Consider the following 21,947-nt stretch of genomic DNA (forward strand, 5'->3'; position numbering starts at 1 on the left):
GTGCGATTAAGATTCGGAAACGTCCACAATAATTATCAAATTTTATTTATTATTTACAGTGCGGATTCTTCAAGAGGAACAGACCTTCCGACGCCCCAGAGAGGCAACCGTTGAACCGAAACGGCCACTTCCAGCAAGGCGAGGAACACTGAATGGCCTTTTCTTCCGCCTTTGTTTTGTCGAAGCTTTCGACACTCCGGCTATACCGGATCGAATTGTAGGCGAGTCGAAAACCTCGGCTACATGGTCGAACCACGAAAAGTGCCTTGGTCTTCGGATAATCAAGTGAGCGCACATTGCGTGGATTCATTCGGTGTAGTCTGCGGACGCGGCTTTGATTTCTCCCGAACATCTCGATAGCATATCTCATTAGTGCCTTAATCCGCGTTCAGGCAAGACGAGTGCTGAGGTGCGTTGAAACGTCGATTCTGAATGACTATAGATTCGTCACTCGTATACTGCCACTGAATACTCCTTCCAGCTCCTGCAGCTCGACCATGCAAGTTTCTAGTCAGGAGACGTTCTTCTTTTTTTTTTTATTACCTGTAATTACTTAAGCCGTGCGTATAGTCGGCGGATACGAATGAATATCTTGACATTCTTCGACGAAAATCGTATCTTCATGTATATAAGTATATATATATGTTATTTTTTGTACCGTTATCCGCGGTAGAGCGCCTTAATACGTGCCTCGTTGCTTCCGCTGCTTTTTCACGGTAGAATAGAATTAATTATTTTTCTATACGCGTTCGATCTCTAAAACGATCTCGTATCTCGCCGAGTTGGGTTTGGAGTTCGTTCAGTGCCGAAAATGTCACCGTAGAACTCTTCTGCAAGACTCCTTTTATACGAGACATTCGATGACTGAACACTGAACGCTATTATTTGTTTAGTGCTCTGTCAGCAGCGTTTCGAATTATGACTCGTCTAAAAGGGATCTCAATCTCTTTCGAAAGCAGTCTCGAAAGCGCACGGGGCTTTCTGATTATTTATTAAATTTCTATGTCATAATGCATAACATACGCTTGAGCGTCGTAACAATAGCGTGGCTTGCTGTCACGCGTGCAAGGTGAATGTGTGTACAATCTGTAAATTATTAATTTTCGCGTTACTAAAGCTATCCATAAAAAATGGCTTCTTAATGCAATAACATCCAATTAGAAAGAAAACTTTCTTATATGAATAGGAAACTTTCTGTATGAATAGGAAACTAGAACTGACTTGTACATACAACGTTAAGATATAATATTAAAAAAAATATACATATAATGACATTAACATTATATATTTTGCGTATATTGTTAATTTTCCTTCTGATATAAGACTATTCAAAGCAGCTTCGAATGAAAGGAAGAAAAATTGCATTCGATGAATTTTACAACCATTTATTGTAAAATTACAATGTCCAGCGGCTGGCATAAAACAAATGCTTGATTACCATCAACATCATGTCTGTGCTATTTATTCACCGCATTGATCGTTCCCGCTGAAATCGGTGTATAAGTTACATATTGTGCACAAATTATAAGAAAATTCCTCCCGATATAAAAAAATATATACTTCATTAATCTTGTGATTTTTTTTTAGATTTGGACAGTATCCCCCATATTTTTATTGGTAAAATGTATATAAAAATAATCTATAATGAGTACAATTGTCGGTTTGTAAAATATGCTACCATCTTCGTTAATAGATTATTTTTCCTCGCGTTTTGAAAGCTTCACACAAATGGATCAGTTTCGAGAAATGACAATGAATAATTATAAATGTAGTTTGACATGAAGGTGATTGCATGCGCATGTACAATCAAGGAAACCGAAATCCATTGGAATGAAGTAAATGTCTTATAAAATACCTACTTGAAATCCCGCTCCGCAAAATCGTACAAAAGTTAATGCGCTAGAGAAAATACGTATAAAAGAAAAAAAAAATTAGACATTACGTACTTACAAATACATAATTCAGTTATTGCTACGGTGTACCGGTATTACTGTATTATAACTATTTATGTCTACACTCGGCGATTGTTTGATAAATCGGGATGGAATACGTTACTTTTCATATACAAATATTGTACGAGAAACAGGAAATTAAAGTGAATATTGATATTCTGTCGGGCAGTGCGGAATCGTAACTGCTTCCCAAAACGCCAATATTATCAGATAATATGTACAGTTTGGTGTCGCGTTTAGAAATTTGAGCGTGTTGCTAAATCACGATCAAAAATTTTCTCGTTCAATTTTCCTAACCAGCTGTATATGCGATCAAGACGGATAGTGACCAAAATTTGTCGTGTTATCTTTGAATAATATGTTTATGTACACCGCAAGTTTGATAAACGTATGCAACAATAATCTGACACACGAGTAAAACAATACGAAAATGAATATAAAAAACGAATTCTTGTATCTGCAATTCTGTCAGATTCATGTCACGAATTTAAGATTCCATCTAATAATATTGCGCGTGTATTGAATATATTTCTTCGCAAATGATTGATTTTGTGTGTGCGATTGTTTTTAAAATTGAACTAAACATCGACACTTTATCAATGAACGCAAGTATCGTCCACCGAGTGTTACCTTTCAAACAATGATATTGGAAAATGGACACATGTGAAGATTCGTATCATCTAATCATCATTATCACTATCGATTTGATCATCTATATCCTTGTATGTGTTATCCTCATATCAGCTGTCAGGGACCTGAAACCAAGCAATGTTTAAAGGATGAATTTAATATCGACAACATTTGATATGAAAAAAAATTTTTTTTTTCTAATTTTTGTTCTCACTTTCCACTGTAACTGAGTGCCCACTTCGTATAATTCTTTGAGTATTTCCCTCAGTGTGCCGGAGCTTTCCAATTCCTTGTACTTGCGATACAATGCTAACGCCGCTCGCGCGTCCTCGGTTGAATCGTGAGTTTCAGACTGGATCTTTTTACCCAAAAAATGCCAAGTCAAGAAGCGTAGCGACACCATGCGATGATGAGGTAAGTGGAATAACAAGACTGTATCGACTATTTGCTCCGGCGGCACCACTAAATTTATTACCCTACAAAAATCACGCGTTTAAATCAAAAGTCGTCATTAATGATAAATTTCTGTCGTGAATACCAAGTGCTTCACCTAAAATCATTTTTCAGGCCGTGTCCGACAAAAATTATGCCATTGTCCACTAAAAACCTCAGCTTTTGATACGTCGATTTCAAAGTGGTGAGATGTTTGCTGCTAAAATTCGCGTCTAAATCACCCGGTTGAATTCCACTGAACTTTGTCAGATAGTCGACTACCTGTTCCTGCGTACTTATGTAATCGTCTATAAACGGTGTACCTTCCAGCGGACCTTGCCTATTCATTAAGAAACGGAGAGATTGCTTAAAATATTGTATTATCGTTATAATCACACTGTGATCATTATATAGATCGTACCCGCGTATACAAGTGATTCGCGCAACTGACATATGACTCGGTTTTATAGTCGACATTTTTCCATCGCTTCGTAGCTCGGATTCTTCCTGATTTAAGGTGACGAATTCCGCATCGATCCCTACCAACTCTCCTATAACAAAAATTTGAACATTTATAGAACGATTCGTGTACAAAATCAAGCAACTATTAAATGAATTAAAATTGAATAGTATATTAAAAATAAATTTGCACAAATACATAACAGTGACGATGGAGAGATACCTTTTTTAGGCATCTCGTCGGACGATAAAGGGGTAAACGTAATGCCTCTGGTTCCGCCGCTACGAGCGATACACTTATCTTCTCCGAACACATCGTACGTAAGGGGACTGATAAGCGGTGCCGGTTCGGGCGCGGGTATCGCCGTGTAATGAAGTACACACGGCACTTTCCATTCAAGATTAAACCACACCGCTTCCTGCGGTGTCACCGGCGATATGCTATAATAAGCATTGTGTAAAAATAAATGACATTAAAGCGCAGACAATTGCTTTCGGACATAGGACTCACCAAAAATCATTGAAAATATACCACTGCGAGACAGCGTTGCCCGCCGATCGCTCGTGAAAATATGGTCCGACTCGTAACAGCGTTACAATATTTCTCCGTTCCTCGTTATTCTTGTCGTCGATGTAACAGACAACAGCAGTTAAACCGTATTGTACTTTTTGCGTATTACTAGAGATTTCCGGATTTGTACTTGTTGTCTCGCCATCCTCCGCATTCGTTACTACGTTACAATTTTCAACGCTCTCTTCAACATTGCCGTCTCCGACGTTCTCGGAGATTTGTACCTTATTGTCGTTTTGGCCGTTCTCCATCGTGCTCACTCGCGCAGATGTGTCGTTATTTGATTCGTTTTTCGGTTCGCTAATTTTGTGAACCGATATCTCACCATTGTCCATGAGGGAGATCTCTATGTTGTGAGGTATCCAGGAATGTGAATAATACAAATGACTAGGGGGTGGTGTAGCAGCCGTTGACGAGGTAGATGGAGTAGAAGGTGACGTTAATAATTTTTCCGTCTCTGTAAGATTGATATTGACGTTAATTAATGTTACATGCGACAAGAAGATTCATATTTGAATTGCATACCTGAATCACGACCGACGTGCCTGAATCGACATCCAACTCGGGTGCAATTATTGCCGTATCGACAAGGTTTCGCAGTGACAGGCACAGGACTGGAACTAGGACTGCTCTCCTTCCCCGTCAACACATTTTGTACTACAATGTCTGTTTGATTCTGCCAAAACGCCTTGTCCTGTAATAATTCGGTATCACGTGACTTTGCGCGAATGCGGCGCAGCGTGTGGCATCATGCTTTGATTTTGCACGCGCTACAATCGTACGTCTTATCTCGTGTTGTAAGTACCTGCTGAGTATCTAAGCCGCAGTTTAGAGCCAGTATTTGAGGTAGTTTAGTCAATTGTCGAGACTGGAGAGTAGGTGTAAATTTCTGGCAATGGTCACACCATGCGGGTGTAATTTTCTCAGGTCTTAAACTGCGGGCAAGAACACTTGTGAACGGTACCTCTTCAGCTACAAAAGGTAAATCTGTGTATTCAGCCGCGAGTGCGGATGCACGCGTTCGGCTAAGACCGCAGGAAAAGTTGGTTGAGCGTGTAGCATATCCAAAACTCCGAATTTTTATATTTCGGAAGTTACGATCCGTTGGATTTCATTATTTTGGACACTTTAAAACGCAAAAATTGTATTGTCAGACAACGACACAATTTTTTTCATGTTGTTTCACTTTCAAAATACTGGAATCCGTAAATACATAGCTAAAAAGTTTCAAACATTTCACACGCTAGACTCACTTTCCGTTCGGCCGAAGCCTTAGACACGTATTATTTGATGATAGCTTACAAGGACTGACTATTTCCGGATAAACTAAATTACAGAGTAACATGATGGAATGTTTCGTAGCTTCTTGCCCACATTTGAGACAGCGATGTATGTGCATTTGTTCTGATCCAAATAGACGACTGATCTCTGTTTCGTCATCTCGCACTTCGTTCTCTTCGGTGGATTTTTTGGTGTTCTTGTCTACCCGTGATAAACGTGCGTTTAAAGAAAAAATAAGCGAATATTATTGACGGTAAGTACAATTGGATAAACAGATTTTATTCGTTGAACGAGATATGTGTGTAACGTTTTTATCTACAATGATATCCACAACTATTTATGATTTTTGACATTTTGTAGTAATAGTTAATTTATATCATATATTTTTATTTAAGACATTATATTCAATTCAACAAGTTTGTTTTCTGACTTTTCTAAAAATGAAGTAATACAAAATAGACATTATCAAGATATTTCAAGTCTCAAATAATAAATAATTTTACACTTCGATCGTTGATACTTTTGACGCATGGATGTCAATCACATTTTGAAATCCCAGGATTCTTGTGTAAAAGCAAAATCATGCAACTTTTGGAAATTAAGGTATAAGGGTTTGGCTGCCTTACTATAAAAAAATATACAATAATATACAATAAAGCATCTTAAGGAATAACAAAAGCATCGCTGCAACTTATTGATTCAATATAAACTCAAAACAGATCTATACATTATAAAAGAAAAATATAACGCGTACGTTAAAAAAGCTCCAGTTGTAATATCCGAAGATTTCAAGATTATAAAATCATTTTAAAACATATCTTATTAAAATAAATCCATTTCTGATATCGTCATAGAAGATTATGCTTGCAATGACATAGCTTTAATTGCTTCTTGCTGTTCTTCAGATATATCGCTGCAGCTTTGGATCAAATAAACAGGACCAAATAATCACATACAAATTGAAAAATAAACACAAAAGTGCCCAGTGCAAAGGTTACACATAAATTGTGTTTACCTTTCGATGTGATCCACATATATTTACCATCCTCCTCCTGTTTTCTCTTTTTTTTCCTCTCTTCCTCGTGGCTCCTATATCGAGAACCAAGATCCTCAAGGATGCTGGGAAAATCCTGTTCGTTATAAATGAATGGAGGATACTTGGAGCCCGATTTAAGTCGCGCTGCCTCTTTTTCCTCCTGCTGCCGCTTCCTTGTTTCCAGAATCTCGTAATGTATTTGATGTAGAATAAATCTATTCCAACTCTAACATAAAATTTATATCATGAGTAACGTTTATGTTATCGTATTATCAAACGAAAAGTTTGAAATATTCACTTTTGAAAATATGAATGTAACAGACATTCATGCGTCAAATAAATTATAATTTGAAATATATTTTTCCATCAAATAAATGTAATTGTGTTTTATAACTCTTTCGCTCTTCGTTACACTTTTCAATTATTTATAATTATTATCATACTTGTATGAGTCTAATCAGACTGATTTTTTTCTTAGCTTCCGGATGCAAGTCACTCAATATGAGTCCCAGAGCCGCAGCTTCGGGCACAGTCCTGAAAGCTCTGAGAAAATTCGCGGCTTGACAGGGTAATCCTCGTGATATATCCAGCATGTGAAACAAGAATCCCAATTCGCAAGAAAGACAGAATTCTCGTTGGCATGAGTGCGAGAGCAATGCTATCCTTACAGGTTCGCAATAGAACAACAACTGTAAAGTACGAACATATGCCACTGATCGATGACCCGCTCTAATTTCATCATTCCTTAACTAATTTCGGGCTTTATAGTCTTGTTGAGATGTACTTACCTGCAGCATAGCATTGCAATAACTGTTAGGAAGAGTGGCCTCCAGGCCGCAGAAGCTGGTGCGATTGTACTGATCGAAATCGAATTCGTCGTAACCGAGCCGTGAGTATTTCAACTCAATTTTACGGTAACGCTTAGGTATGGCCACAAAGGTGCCGTCATCTGTTTTAGACCGTGAGTCCCCCGCGAAAGGCTTCGCGACTAAGCCACGTCGTTTTTCCAAATTGTACGGTATCTGCAAAAGAGGTATTATTTATTTTTATCCCAGTGAAAATGCGTTGGTTGTTTCGCTTCGGAAGGTCTGCTTTATGCATTTTGCTTATGCGCGTGTAAACGAGATCGTACAGTTTCGCGCACTTGATAGAAAGAATATAAATTTTGGATTGTGAAAAAATAAATAATACCTATTGAAAAACGCGTGTGGGAACTGAACCGAGATAATGCGGCGCATCGTATTAAAGTTACGCATATACAGTTGTATGTCATACAACCTTTATTATTTCACTCAAGTACAATTTCGAGCATACATTTCATGCGGAAATATATTCTACGTATATGACTATATCGAGATTGCAGAAATTATTGAACAAAAAACAGACAGAATGCAATATTATTTCTCGCGATCACAAACGCATTGTGCGATATTGCGGGATTGAAGGCAGTAGAGTATCACGCTGGTCGATAAGATTATAGGAATTGTGGAAGCTTTCGGCGGAAGATATATCGAAATATATATTCACGTTTCTTCTTTACGTACGATATAACGTTAACACAAGTAACTGCGAAGAAAATTAAGCCTTATATACTACCGATATATTATCGATATAATTCAACAACGCACATTTTTCCTTAGATGCTGCCGTAATTTTTTCTGGAAAACATTCTTTAACATAAATATTTAAATAATTATGTCATACAAATTTATATAAAGAATTGTATCTCTGTAAAGTGTGTATATCTGTAAAGAAAAGAAAGCCTCAAATTCATTAGTACGTGTTCGTATGCAAATTAAAGTACGGCTTTTAATTTATAATTTGCTTCAATAGCAAATCTTCAACAAAAAAAAAAGAATTATCTATTTTAATATTATATAATAACAATGAGAGAAAAGACACGTGACATTTAATAATGATAGGCCACCTAATGTATCACGTATTTCTATGCATTTAAACAGATAATAAAAATATATTTGGAATTTAGAATTTACGTATTGCTACATTTCACGTATCTACAGCATTTTAATTATTTATTATTTTTTTATACGTTATAAATTGGCACATTTTTGAAAATATTGGATCCTTAGAATTTGGATACAGAACAAAAAATATAAATTGCATTTTAGATTTAATTACAAATATATTTAAAGATAAAGATATTGTAATAAATATAATACTGATAAAATAAACTATAAATTTCTGCAAATGTCGCTAACAAATAAACATAACGAAAAAAGTTAATAATTTTCATTATTAATTTAATAGCGCGACTGTTTTGGCATTCCATATTGTTTTTACAAATTATAATTACACGTTTCTTGATATCTTTCCTCATATTATATAAATCAATGATACATAAAACAAAATAACGAGATTTTAATTTAGTGTATATTTATAATACACTTTGAAATTCATCATTTTTCTGTATGCTACTATTGTAAAATTAGTAGAATACATTAGACTAGCTTATGAAAATATATCACGTTTCTTTACAGACTACAATAATTATCACGAAATGTTATCAGTCTTAATCACATTATTATAGCAAAATTTTCTTTTTCTAGAAAATTAAACGCTTTAATTACACTGAGCCTTATTCTTTATATCCGCAATATATTGCTTCGATTAATCACACTATTAAAACTGTCAAAGCTGTGAGCACATCTGTGTTAATATATCTTTGATGTATATATAAATTTGATATATAGAATTCGACATCAAGTTGTAATAAGCAGACTGGCTTCCAAAATTTGATAAAAGAAAATAAAAGTTGTTGGGAGCATGTGAGCGGAGTTTAAGGTAATTTAAGAAGAGACGGAGGAGAATATTGTAGTAGAGTAGGAGAATATTGTTTCCTCACTTGATTTCTGCGGAAAGCCTGAGGATTTGGCGCGTATCCTATTGTTCCCTGCATCTTCATTGTGCGCAAAATTTCGGCATCTATCGCTGGAGTTTTTCTGTGAAAGGACAAAAATCGATTTACTTGTTTCCCGATTATGCAAATGTGTACAAAAATCGCGATAGCATTCTGAATATATAGCGGGACCTACCTATAAACCTTTTTTAAGAACTCTTCTGGCCAATCACTTAACAGTGGTTGGTCAGAATATACAATTGGTATTGTACTAAACGGTGTAACATCGTCATCAAAAGGAATTGATTGTACTGTCTCAATTGGATCGGCAAACTCCGTAGCTCTAAATAAAAAAACATATGTATACATTTATTCCATTCCCATTTTTTCAATCTAATTTCAATTATATAAGACTCATTTAATTTATTTAAAAAGTTTTTTGAAATCATATGTTTAAAAAAATATGTTTAAAAAAATAATTTCTGACCTAGAAAATGTATTAAATTGAGGTTCTGGGTTGTTCGTAGACATTAGATGTATAGAGCCTGCTGAGTCTCCAAAGCAAAGACACTGTGATGTGGAAGCTACATCAAATGATAATATTCCTGCACCACCGGTGGCAACCTAGTGATATACGATACATTTTTCTGTATATTCTGTGTGTTAACTTTTTGCAGTTTCATCTTTGAATTTTTCTTATCTCTTCTGTGATAAATTTACCTGATATAAACATGTCATTGGTGGTTGTACACTGGCATATATTGTATCAAGTAGCTGCATTTGGCCTAACGGTGATACCACTGCGAGACGAGTGGAATAACTTGGTACGAACTTCAATAAAAGAGGATATACCATAGTAGTGACCGGACTTAATGCTCTCATTTGCCTCAGATCATAGGCCATTAAAAATCGATCGACGGTAAGGCCCTGACGACTGAATATACGATACAATTCATAAATATTGAAATGTAGAATAAGATTTTGAATGATTTTTTAATTGTATTACAGCTCACCTGTTGCTGAACCCACATGTAACAAGATAATTTCCCTGAACATCAAAATCACTTAAGGAACCACTATGCGTGTCCAAAGTATGTTCTATTGATAATTTGCTTGGGTCCCTGAGATCTATCCTACCCGCAGGATTACCGGCACAAATAAGTCTACTGTGTTGTCTCAATATCGCACAACCATTTTCTCCTACATCAACCTACATAAATACAAGATAGAGTCATCATATGAGAGATTTAGAGTTAATTTTAAATTTTAATTTAGAGTTAATCTAATTAATCAACATATTCTTACTAATCCAATCTCTTTTCCTCTAGTAAGATTAAAATCAATTATTTTATCCTGATGTCCGCCCATTAATAGTCTTGTTGGAGAGATCTGCAACATGCACTGCATGTCGTTCATATTCGCTGACCTATAACAACCTAAATTTTCAAATCCGAAGATAGCACCGATATCGAGTGGCTGCGATATCAACATACGTATGTGTAAATATAGGTATGCCTCGTCGCAACTGACATCTCAATATGCTCTGCGTCAACACTAAGATTCCCTCATCCACAGGATGAATATGCCGTATCTCTTGCGTTGCGTGGACTTGAAAAGAGGTATATTTTTGTAAACCCGATCCATAGTAAGATGTTATGTGACCCTATAACGAATTAATGTCACTAAATAAAATAAACTGGTGTTCCAAATGAAAATAGAGAGACTGATGTACCCCTTGATTCCCCATCCACATAAGCTCCTCGACTGTATCGAAAGTGGCAGTGGAAACTCCAAATCTATCTCCGCCATCTGCGAGTAATGTTCTAGTCTCATGAAATTCAGCACCGGCAAAATCTTCTCCAAACTGCTCCGTTGCAGGTACATACTCATCTCCAGGTACAACATAATTACAGTCTTCCCCTGGAATAAGAACCGTTGAAAGAACAGTTGAAAATCAAATTCCTATTTTTTTCATATACATTATCCTAAAACTCCCACAGAAAAGTACTTATATTATTTATAATGTAGAAGAAACAAATATATAAAATATTTTATAACAAGATATTTTAACAATATGGAAATTGTACTTCTTGGAGTAACAAAACTAAATTTATTTTCAGATATTAAATATTTCTCACAAAGATAAAGACAAATACAAGAAAAGTGCACAATTACACATACTTTAATAGGGTGTTAATTTAATTTATATTATTAATTATATATATATATAAATATTTGGAATTTTTTCATTAACTTTTGTAAAATACATAACAAAATGAGAGCTTTTATGGTACAAAAATATAATCTGGTAGACTGTTTAAAGTATATTCTCGATATTAGTCCTTGAGAAAACAAGAAAGAACACTTTCTTTGCTAAGAGCCAAATTCCACGCATATCAGAGAAACAGCTGATGCCAGCTGATACATTGCTAGTGTTCAACACGTCAGCGTTCAAAAGCGAACGAATGTCAAGGACGAAGGAAACAAATGTATCGCGAAAAGATGACAAACGTCGCGAATAGAATAAAGCGGGATTGTGTATTTTTCCCGCCGGATTGGATTCACGAAGAACCGCCAACCACGCGTCTTTTGGCGCGCACACACAGTGACAGACGGACTTACATAGCAGCTCCTGTTCTTCCTCACCGCTACCGTGGTCGGTGGCCTCTACAGTGGGATCGTAGTGGCCCAACACCGGGTAGTCCATAATAATAAAGGGCTGCTCTTTCAGACTGCGTCGTTGCGAAGCATCGAAGCGGCGTCGTTATCTGCGACGCGAGGGCGACAATAGAATCGGCGTCCCGACGACGGCGATCGGTCTCTTATCATAGCACACCACGCACGCACACACGCACGCACGCAGGTAGCCGAACACACACCCGCACGCACGTTAGTCTCCTTGGCAACTGTGCAACAAGCGAAACACTTTGCGCACTACTGCTGCGATCTGACGAAGCGGAAAGCTAGCGAGCGCAGGACGACGGATGTGGCGAGCGAGCGCGTCGTAATACGCTCCTTTCCTCGTGCCCTTTCACACGCCAAGGAAACTATGTCGTCCACCGCAATCACAATCTAATTCATGATAGCGCATTATGCGAGCAAAAACGTAGCACTGCGGCTTGAAGCTACTCTAAATCAGAATCTGACCATTAGACCGACCGAATATGTCAATTAACGACATCTAGCGACAGCGACCAAATTTACAGCTTCTTATTTCCACCGCTGCAGTCGCCACCATCGCTGGCTTCTTCTTGAGTTTAGACTACTTCCGATCACTGAATCAATTGAGCGACTGTTAAATAATTAAGAGCACCGATTATATTTCTTATTACTTATTAGATAAATAATTATGTAATTAATAATTTTTGTAGCATTATTACGAGCGCAACACTAAATCTCTCTTTGTATATTTTTGGATCATCTTTTAATTAGTTATCAGCTTGACTTCGTAGACGAGCAATAATGCAAGTAATGGAGTGAAGTTGCCAGCGCTATTTTCGAATTGTTCTACCATTAACGGTATGTCGCAAGTACGAGACGGATCGTCTTCAAGTTGAACGGTAACGTGAACGTTTAATTAAGTACAATCGTAACTGATTCCATATTTCAATAATATTTAGTTAAGACACAATTTCGGCAACATATGTAGTTTGCTTTGCGTGAATAGTAGACATAAGAAATGGCCGCGCGATTTTCGATTGTTTTCATCGTCGTTGAGATCGTAATTCGTTCGTTGCGGAACGTCGCGAATGTGGAACATATCGTAGCTTCGTGTACTTTTTTGGTGCTATTCCGACAAAAAATCGCGTCGGGAGTACGATTAAAGCCGGGAGTGTCGTAAAGTATCGCACAATTGTTGTGATATGTCAAAATGTGCGTCGGGAGTGCCGTACAAGAATCACGCGATCGTCGTGTCGTAATAACAAAATGTCGGAAGTAACATTTCGTGCGATTGCATTATTTGATCATATTTTCGCGAGTGAATATTGTGGAAAAGAACCATTGAGTGAGAGAGGAGGCAGAGGCCCGGAGGGCATCGGGCAATAGCGGAGTCATTGTGGGGTGAGTAATTTATTACTCGTTTGTGATTAATATATTTTTTGAAATATTATCTTAGGCATTGCAATAATATAAATTATATTAAATTGTATTTTGCAGAGATGGCCGTTGATGTACAACTTCGCTGCTGTATGGGTTGGTGAGTACTAAATTGTCTTTATTTTCACTTTAAAATATGCAGAATTTATAAAAGAATTTTGCAATACTATTGTACATATGATAAAAAAACACTTATGAGTGATACATGTTTACATGTTGGGTAAAATTCTATCATACTGGATTACAAAAAGGTGCTGATAATTAAAAATAAAATTCAAACAAATTCAAAAATACACTTAGCACTTTAATAGAGATCAAAACTGTTTTATTCATTTGTTGAGTAAACTATTATTTTTTAAAAATTAAAAAAATTTTTAAAACAAATTTGCTGTCTTGAGTGTGCATAAAATTAGAGACAATACAAGTTTTATTCATAAAATACATTTTATTACCATTGTCATGTTGACTATGTTATTCCTAAATACAGAATTGTAAACAATTGTTGCTTAAGGCAATTACATTTAAAAAAAAATTTCTCTGGAAAATATATAATCAGAATTGCATTTTGTACATTTTTAATTGTTTTATCAATATTGTTTATGAAGTTATTATTCAAATATAAATTCAAATGTGTTACATTAACTGTGTTATGTTAACTGAATTAGATATTATTTAATTAACTATATGTTACAAATCCTATATTTAAATATTACTCATTTGAGGATTTGTTGCTAATTCTATAAATTAAGTATGCAGGATATAAAAATAAAAATGCAATATATTTATTTTTTGGAAGACACCTGAGATATATTTCACAATTAATAAATTACACTTATATAATGTACACTTTACAGATATAAAGATTATATTTTTTATACTATTTTATTTGTATGGAATAGAATTTGCAAAATAGAATTTTTTTGTGCGAGTAATGGAATTCATTGCTATAAAATATAGTTCATCAGTCTATTTTATATACATATATATATATATTTATGTAAACTTTCTCTATTTCTCTTTACTGTTTCTTTTTACTATTTTTCTTCACTGTTTGAGCTTTTTCAGTTCACATACATTCACAAATATACTCACAATTAATAACATAAGATAATAAGAATGTTAAGCAATCAATTCTCTGAAAATGCCATGAAAAATATGTTCAAAATATAACACTAACTATAAAATCATATATATAAACAAAATAACAAAAATCATAAAACACATTACACATTTTTACACTAGTTGCACATTATACATTCATACATCAATTTTGTACTAATACTTATGATCATTAATCATGTATTACACATCATTAACCATAATCACACATCATTAGTTGTGTCTTTCAGTTGCAAAACCACGAGATTAAGTAAACACATGTTTCTTGCCCAAAATAAAAATATCTCATAATTGCACCTTCAAATACACCAAGACACGCTCCAACCAATACATCAAGCATATGATGTCTTCTTAACATTATTCTTGATAAGCATACGGAAAAAGACCACGTTAGTAAAGGTAATGCGTATAACGAAGACATATTCCATGACTCAAAGAAGTATAAAATAAACAAAGCACGTGAAGCATGTCCAGATGGAAAAGAATATTTATCAGGGCCTAGAGAAAATGGATCATCATTAGTATTTGGTCGTCTTCTTCTTGTAATTGCCTTAAGCACAGCAACGAGGACAATGTCGAACAACAATCCTGAAACAATTCTATTGTTTATACATGTACACAAATTTTAAATGATGAAAGAATTTTATTCGCTTACCTATAACAAGATTGACTTGCATTTGATACAAGCTTTTGTTGTTGAGAATTCGAATTAATATAAAGGAAATACCTAGCCAACATATACCATGACATGATATCTGCAAAAAAAATAAATGCATTATAAACATTTATTTAAGAAACAAATTTAACAAAGGAGCAAACATACCTCCAATATATAATAATACAACAGACACTGTTTTAAAGATAGAAATTTTTCCATGAACTTAACAAACTCATCTGTGAAGTAGACATCGCGTGCCAATATTTTTGTCAACCATGTTGGAATTTGTCTTCTATCAGCCTTAAAAATACAAAATAATTCTTATTTTATTTACTTTCAAATATAATTCTACGCAATTATTTAATTTAACATTTGGACACTGCAATATTTCTAAATTTGTTGACTGTCTTAACAAGTGTATCTCAACATTTTGTTATGATGTCTAAATTTAGAAATATTGTAGTATCCAAAATATTAATCAAGTAATTCTGTATTAAGAAAAGGAAAAACATAATGGAAAAATGGAATGGCAATGAAAATAGAATGAAAAGAAAGACATACAATGTTGATAATATAAATATTACCAACTTAACATATATCACAGAAATAGAATTTATAATAAAATGTACATCAATTATTTAAATATTGAAAAAGACTTAAAATAGATTAAGTAAAACAGATTAGGATGAAAAAATAACCAAAGTATATAAATAATAAGTTAAAAATTATTGACAATTACCGCTCTCATATTGTTCCCGAGCTTATGACAGCTGTTAATGTAACAAAAGGTATCCAAAGGTCGTTGTATTATATTAATAATCTACAGCTGTTTTTCATCAATACAGCTGTAATCAATAGAAGTAAAAGAGTGCAGCTGTACTCTTGCTACTGCTGTAGTACACGTACAGTCATTCACATGTTTTACGAATAAGTATTCCATCTGCTCAACAGATGGGGCATATTGATAAATATATACCGTCTTTTCACTCTATTTTATCTTTCACTTATTTCTACTTTACCGACAAGTAGAAACAGCTGATCACAGCTAAACAGCTGATAGTCAATATAACTAAACAAATAAAAATTATGACATATAAACGTTAATACTTTCCTTAAAAAATTGTGACTATTAATAGAATTATGAAAGATCAATTATATTTACTTCTATATTATTTTAAAACTAATACATATACAAGAGAAAATATTTTAAATTTGTATTTTTATTCTTACAATTTTGTATATTTTTATTTTTTTATTATAATAATGACACATCAGTTTAATTTACAGAAATTATTACATTGTATAGGTGAAATAATAGTATACTTCGAAAATATTTCATTCATTTTCTTGCACGAATATATTTCTGTTTTTTTTTTGTGTGCGATGACATAAATATGAGAAAGCATATCACAGTTGAAAACATAGTTTTGTACGATCAGTTTCTGTGTATAAGTGACATAGTATAATACACGTACATATATATGTATATTTTAAATAATATATTTTTTGTACATATATATCACATGTCTGGAAGAAAAACGATGATCACAGGAGTAAGCTTGTTGAGGGCTCGTTGATACAGAGACACAATTATATCTTCTGATTATGAAAATACATCGGAATAATTTTCTTGAAACTATTTACAATCTTACAAAGAAATTACAATCCAATATATTTATCTTTCTGACGTAGTTCATTGTTTATAATTTTCACAGAAACGAAATAATCTGCCTAACTTTTCTCGAGTTTTTTGTATTATATCGATAGTTTTGTAATAGAAAAATCAGAGGTTAAAAAAATATGGTAAAAGTTATACAAATAAGTATATTATCAATCGTTGTACTGTCAATTTGAGAATGCATATCTTAACTTTTACTTAACGTACAGAATGCCTCCAGAAAAATGTATATCGCAAAATAAGGTTTCTAAAAAAATAATTCTTCCTTACCTTAATCTCAGACAAGAATTTCGTGAACGTGGATTTAATTATGAGCAAATTTAGGAATATAATCTTGCTTTTGACATATACATTTTTAGGTGTACATCCGTTAGAAGCATGATACTTGCAAAATGCTATTGTGATAATAAGACTGATAATGATTTATTACAAATCATTACGAATTAAGTTAGACGTTAGACTATTTGCAGTTATTTTCCATTTGATTATGTGCTCGTAAAGCATCTGTGATTAATACGAAGAAAATAGAGATTTATTAAACATACAAGTTTTCCACCGTTGTTCGTAACAACTTTGGATCCGGAAATTTGATTCTATATATTAATTATTTTTTCAAACATTCCAAAAAGTATATTGCTTTACTAGAAAGCAGAACTTAATCGATAGCATAGTAGAAAAGCGTCGTGGAGCACTATTGAAGCCGCCGTAAAGGATATTTTGGAAGATACAATTGTGGATCTATTCCTTAGCGAGGGACTTTTCGACGTTGCACGAGCATAAAAAAAGGTCATTGAACGTCATCGTTGTATGTTGCATATGACCTATTTGCGAACAACCACATGGTTTTTTAAATTCACAATACACTCTGTCTTCTACATTTAACTATAAAAAAAAGCTATTGTTTTAGAAAACATACCATATTGTCGAAGACGCGTTTTGTCTCAATGTTGTCATCGATAGAGATGCGAGGAATTCGATGAGCTAAGATATTACTGAAAGAAAAACATAAAAGAAGGCGTCTATTTATATATCTATCGATTTATCGTCAAGAAACGCGATAGTCTCTCACGCAATTCTCTTCGCACACATTTTATTCTTCAAAGAAATAAAAATTTATTATACGTCTTCGAAGGATATAAATCATAGATTAAATATGTAAATCTAACGCAAATCTTTTTACTCACTCTCGTGCCGTCTTAGTGGCGTCGGATTAGACGGGTGCGATGATGAAGAGCATTGACGATATCTTCGTCCGATTCAATCGAAGGACGCCGCGTTAGCCGGGTGTTCGGCGTACCGCAAACAGACGAAGTAGCGGTTTGCTTCGCTTGTGGCGTTGGGAATGAGGAGCGGCGGATAAGCGGGGGCGGCCGCGCTCCTGCGGGAGGGGATGGATAATTAAATTTTTCTGTTTTACATCTGACCTTAATCGGCTTAAAGTGGTTTCGTATTGATTGGAATTCTATATTAGTAATATTTGTCAATATATTAACTGTCGCAAAATAACTTTATAGCAAATACACAGAATCAAATTGACTGCGCGTTTTTAATTTATTCAAAATTTATATTATATAAATTTGTAGTTTTTTTAATGGTAAAATTTTTAATTAATTAGATTTACAGAAAAATATTATTATTATGTTGTAATCAGGATGCTACAAAGCTATAAAGGCAGATTATAGAAAAAATAATTAAATTTTCTTTTTAGACTTTCCAATCCTAACAAGGGATACCACATATTAATTTGTTTAGGAAAATTTGTTCTTTTATATTGCATATACTTTTCAATTTCTTGCATAATTATGGGATATTTAGGAATTAAAATTCTTTATTGCTTCACACAAACACATACCTAATAGACGCAATGCGGAACGTTGCATTCCTGGTATCTCAAAGGACTGCTGGCTCCTAATTAATTCTCTTGAAATGGGACGTCTTGTGCCGGGTATGTCCACGCTGGAGGAGCATCTCCGTGAAATAATCGTGCTTGCCCTAGACGAATCCTTATGCATTTTTGAAAAGAAAAGGTGCAATAGCTTCACGAATGCGGGTCTATCCGAGCATCGAGAGACGGCTTTTATTGACTCCGCTAAGATAATAGCGAAGCGTTTATCCGTCGGTCTCTGCCGAATATCGCAATTAATTCCGCGTGGTGCAAATTACTGAGAATATATGTTCAATATGCATTCGAATTCATTTGGCAATATACATAGGTGCGAATTGTGGATAGTGCATTATGTGCTCAGAAAATAAAAAAATAGTGCAATCAATTGTATGCGTTGGAATAAAGTATCATTTTTTCCGAATTAAAAATTAAAACAACAATTTTATTTTTAAATAAATATTTAAATAATTAGAATAACTCTTAAAATCACATATTGTGCTGATTAAAAAAAAAAAAAAAAAAGTAAAAAACAAAAGAAGTGCAATTTCCAAGAGAATATTTTATCAACACAAGTTCTGTTATATCTCAGAGACGCTTTAAGGATACTAAGTTCCAACGCAAGGGCTTAAGAATTTCTGTAATACGTGGCGCAGTACTTTATCTCGGGCGAAGCGTATTCGCAGTACTTCAACGAGAGCAGCTACTACTGATACGAGCAGCATCGTCACGAGTATGTGGCCTGCCACCGTGACGGACTTCATCTGGCGCGTTTTCAAGATCTCTTCAGCGTTTTCTTTCATTTCTTCGTCAATGCTCCTCTTGCACCCACCGGTCTCCACCTCATCCTCCCCGTTGTCTTCCTCCTCTTCAGAGCCGCTGTCATCATCGTCGTCATCCTCGTCATCATCGTCATCGTCGTCCCGCTCGTACGTGCAATTTTCATCGTAATCGCTAAGAAAGACGGACATCAAGTGATCCTCGTATTGCAGATTCGGACAGCGCTTTAATCTTCGATGATCCATCGGTATCGCAAGCACCCTTTCCTTCGCCGCGCCGGCAGCGGTAGCGTTGCTCCTGTCTCGGCTCTGCTCGGAATAATTCGCGTCGAACAGCATTCGGAACGGCAGGGCGAGAAATATGCCGAATATCGTTATTATCAGTAGAAGGCTAATGTTAATCCCCACCGAGAGTCTTTTCTCCTTCGTTCTGGAGCGTCGCGGCATCGTGTTGTTTACCGGAATATCCCTCAGTCGTTCTCGCGGATTTCCATGGCAACGCGGAACGTGTCGGGCGGCATTCGAAGCCACGCGGCTTCTCTAATTGAAAGCTAAGCCGATAAGAGCGAATCAATTGACTCGAACGGAACTACGCACTTTCCAATTGTTATTGCCTGGACAATGGATCGGCGCGCGATAGCGCAACTTTGTTCGTGCCTTCTGCCTCGTCCCGATACAACTGTTGCGCGTACCGTCGTGCAAGCAGTCCGAAGCGAGCCTAGACGTTGACTGTAATATTGATTTCCTCAGGTGGACCGCGCACGTACGCGCAAGTCCTAGCGCTGTCCCGTCGCTCGTCAACGGACACCACGCATACGCCGGTAATTAGATTATGGTGAACGAGACGTGAGGATATATCACGGGGTTCTGAGCACATTGAAGGACGGCCGAGAATACTTGCGAATAGGTCAGATATTTTCCGGGGGCAGTGCAAGATTTTTCTTCTTAAGATATACAAGCTGCGAGGGAAAGCTCTGAACCACGCGCTGCGCGTTAAAATCGATAATGTTAAACAATATTACGTGCTAAACGGCTGTCGAGTATAAATAGACGCGACGGAACGTTATCACATAACTTAATTTTTTTTATCTGTTCTAATATTTATCGCGGAAAGAAAATTACATCATAGAGAATTAATAGGCGAGAGTCGACGGTATTGCAAAGGCAAAGTTCAGGCAAGCTTGTACACGAAGAACGGAGCATGGGATCTTCGATGCTGAGTTAAGTCGTCGGAATAGATGCGGCTCTGCGGTTTCCCATTGAATGGAAGAAAGCGAGACGTGAGCGCGCGAAGGAAGGCGGCAGCCCTCGAAGAGGCGCCCCCCGGTTTTCTCTAGCCGCGTGCATACATAAATAATATTAGACAATATCAAATTAAAATTCGCATCTTTCTGCGAGCAACAATGGAGCGTGGTTGGACCAACAAAGGAAACGCCCGCCGATCCGCGACGAGGTGATGGTGGTAGTAGTAGCATCCGTGGCGGCGGCATTTATAAAAGTAATAAAACAGTCGAACAACAACTCTCGGGGAGCGAGAGCGGCAGCGCTCCGCGGAGGAATGAGAGGGAAACGGCAACAGGGAGAAAGGGCGAGTGCGAGCGGGATAAGCCGGGAGGTGAAAAGAGGAAGGCAGCGGGCGAGGAACGGGCAAAACAGAGCAAAAGAGAGAGATGAAACACAGGAGAACAGCGACCCGACCCGACCGACCGGTAGCCCAGCCAGCACACGTATATCTTGCTCTGCTACTCCGATTCTTCGAGGTTCTCATTGATGAGCTCCCTCGTGCCTTCGCAGAAGCCCGATGATTGCGTGCGAGAGACTTTTTAAAAATAGCCACGATTATATCCAGCGGATGCACGGGCTTGAGAAATGACTCATTAAATGAAACTGTAACATAAATCAAGGATAAGAAAGTTACAATTGGACTTCTTTATATATCAAGTTTCAATAATAACTTTGATATCATATAAAATTTTAGATCTTTGTTTATGTGGAATGTGTGATAAAGACATATCAATAGAGGAGATAACAACTGATAAACTAAATCAATTCATCGCTATTTGTGATTCGAGTTTTGTATTTTTGGTATTCTACTTTTACTGAATACCAAAAAATCTCGTCTATCTTTGGCGAATTCGCGAGACCGGCGGACAAGAGAATAAATTTATCATCAAAGCACTATCCACACCTACGTATTGCAAGCAGAGCGGCGCGTTCATAATGCCGTGAATAATTATCGCGCGCGGCACAATTATTTCGAGGAGCTTGCGAAGCGAACATGGGAAATCGATTATCGCATGTAGCGGCGCCACGGGTGCGGAGGTGCGCTTCGAGGTCATCGATTGAGCGATTTTTACATGTCGCGACGGCAACGGCGATGTAGGTAGAATGGTAGGCGAATAGGTTGAGAGCCAGGGTATGTAGAGCAGATGCTGCTCGCCGCGCTCTGGCCGTGGCAGTGGTGGCGGGGTGCGTGATTTTTCACCGCCGACAGCTCCTCCTTCGAGAACCGCGC

General features: G+C 36.1%; 4 protein-coding genes across 6 annotated transcripts in view; 1 reads left to right on the top strand and 3 right to left on the bottom strand.

The window, feature by feature from the left end:
• Positions 1 to 1,283, top strand: part of if (inflated) — a 63,561-nt gene extending 62,278 nt beyond the window's left edge. For both annotated transcript variants that reach the window (XM_012364774.2, XM_012364775.2), the window contains one exon: positions 60 to 1,283. In XM_012364774.2, coding sequence (XP_012220197.1) covers positions 60 to 152 — 93 coding nt within the window. In that variant the 3' untranslated portion in view covers positions 153 to 1,283. The remainder of the gene's footprint in view (positions 1 to 59) is intronic.
• An 86-nt stretch (positions 1,284 to 1,369) lies between these two features.
• PAN2 (PAN2-PAN3 deadenylation complex catalytic subunit PAN2) lies at positions 1,370 to 12,399 on the bottom strand. Of its 2 annotated transcripts, none has more exons than XM_012364776.2 (21): positions 11,841 to 12,399; positions 10,951 to 11,138; positions 10,712 to 10,881; positions 10,524 to 10,644; positions 10,232 to 10,428; positions 9,939 to 10,152; positions 9,706 to 9,842; positions 9,415 to 9,561; positions 9,225 to 9,321; positions 7,150 to 7,383; positions 6,805 to 7,050; positions 6,341 to 6,587; positions 5,347 to 5,526; positions 4,850 to 5,016; positions 4,570 to 4,738; positions 3,985 to 4,501; positions 3,697 to 3,914; positions 3,436 to 3,565; positions 3,133 to 3,354; positions 2,797 to 3,058; positions 1,370 to 2,707 (listed from the first exon to the last, which is right to left on the bottom strand). In XM_012364776.2, exons 1-21 carry the CDS (start codon positions 11,923 to 11,925, stop codon positions 2,693 to 2,695), a joined length of 3,963 nt encoding a protein of 1,320 aa, XP_012220199.1. In that variant the 5' UTR covers positions 11,926 to 12,399; the 3' UTR covers positions 1,370 to 2,692. The 2 variants fall into 2 exon arrangements, with proteins under 2 accessions (XP_012220199.1, XP_012220201.1); XM_012364778.2 differs by having other exon boundaries at positions 6,368 to 6,587; positions 11,841 to 12,398.
• A 1,698-nt stretch (positions 12,400 to 14,097) lies between these two features.
• LOC105670990 (polyisoprenoid diphosphate/phosphate phosphohydrolase PLPP6-like) lies at positions 14,098 to 16,015 on the bottom strand. The gene is made up of 4 exons (XM_012364784.2): positions 15,833 to 16,015; positions 15,259 to 15,393; positions 15,091 to 15,190; positions 14,098 to 15,023 (listed from the first exon to the last, which is right to left on the bottom strand). Exons 1-4 carry the CDS (start codon positions 15,839 to 15,841, stop codon positions 14,662 to 14,664), a joined length of 606 nt encoding a protein of 201 aa, XP_012220207.1. The 5' UTR covers positions 15,842 to 16,015; the 3' UTR covers positions 14,098 to 14,661.
• Positions 16,016 to 16,295: 280 nt separating this feature from the next.
• Positions 16,296 to 20,188, bottom strand: LOC105670989 (uncharacterized). Its single transcript, XM_012364783.2, has 5 exons — positions 19,313 to 20,188; positions 18,624 to 18,774; positions 17,956 to 18,149; positions 17,688 to 17,763; positions 16,296 to 17,592 (listed from the first exon to the last, which is right to left on the bottom strand). Exons 1-3 carry the CDS (start codon positions 19,877 to 19,879, stop codon positions 17,968 to 17,970), a joined length of 900 nt encoding a protein of 299 aa, XP_012220206.1. The 5' UTR covers positions 19,880 to 20,188; the 3' UTR covers positions 16,296 to 17,592; positions 17,688 to 17,763; positions 17,956 to 17,967.
• Between the last annotated feature and the right edge of the window lie 1,759 nt (positions 20,189 to 21,947).

The sequence above is a fragment of the Linepithema humile genome, chromosome 1 (assembly GCF_040581485.1).
Source record: "Linepithema humile isolate Giens D197 chromosome 1, Lhum_UNIL_v1.0, whole genome shotgun sequence".
Lineage (NCBI taxonomy): Eukaryota > Metazoa > Arthropoda > Insecta > Hymenoptera > Formicidae > Linepithema > Linepithema humile.

Coding starts and splice junctions, on each gene's coding strand:
- LOC105670989 (XM_012364783.2), bottom strand. CDS start 19,879: ATGCCGCGACGCTCCAGAACGAAGGAGAAAAGACTCTCGGTGGGGATT. Junction 18,775..19,312: donor TACGCTTCGCCCGAGATAAA/GTACTGCGCCAC, acceptor AAAATGCATAAG/GATTCGTCTAGGGCAAGCAC. Junction 18,150..18,623: donor TTCCGCATTGCGTCTATTAG/GTATGTGTTTGT, acceptor CCCCTCCCGCAG/GAGCGCGGCCGCCCCCGCTT.
- LOC105670990 (XM_012364784.2), bottom strand. Junction 15,191..15,258: donor TGTATTATTATATATTGGAG/GTATGTTTGCTC, acceptor TTTTTTTTGCAG/ATATCATGTCATGGTATATG. Junction 15,024..15,090: donor GCAAGTCAATCTTGTTATAG/GTAAGCGAATAA, acceptor GAATTGTTTCAG/GATTGTTGTTCGACATTGTC.
- PAN2 (XM_012364776.2), bottom strand. CDS start 11,925: ATGGACTACCCGGTGTTGGGCCACTACGATCCCACTGTAGAGGCCACC. Junction 4,502..4,569: donor GCACGTCGGTCGTGATTCAG/GTATGCAATTCA, acceptor TCAATCTTACAG/AGACGGAAAAATTATTAACG. Junction 3,059..3,132: donor GGCCTGAAAAATGATTTTAG/GTGAAGCACTTG, acceptor TGATTTTTGTAG/GGTAATAAATTTAGTGGTGC.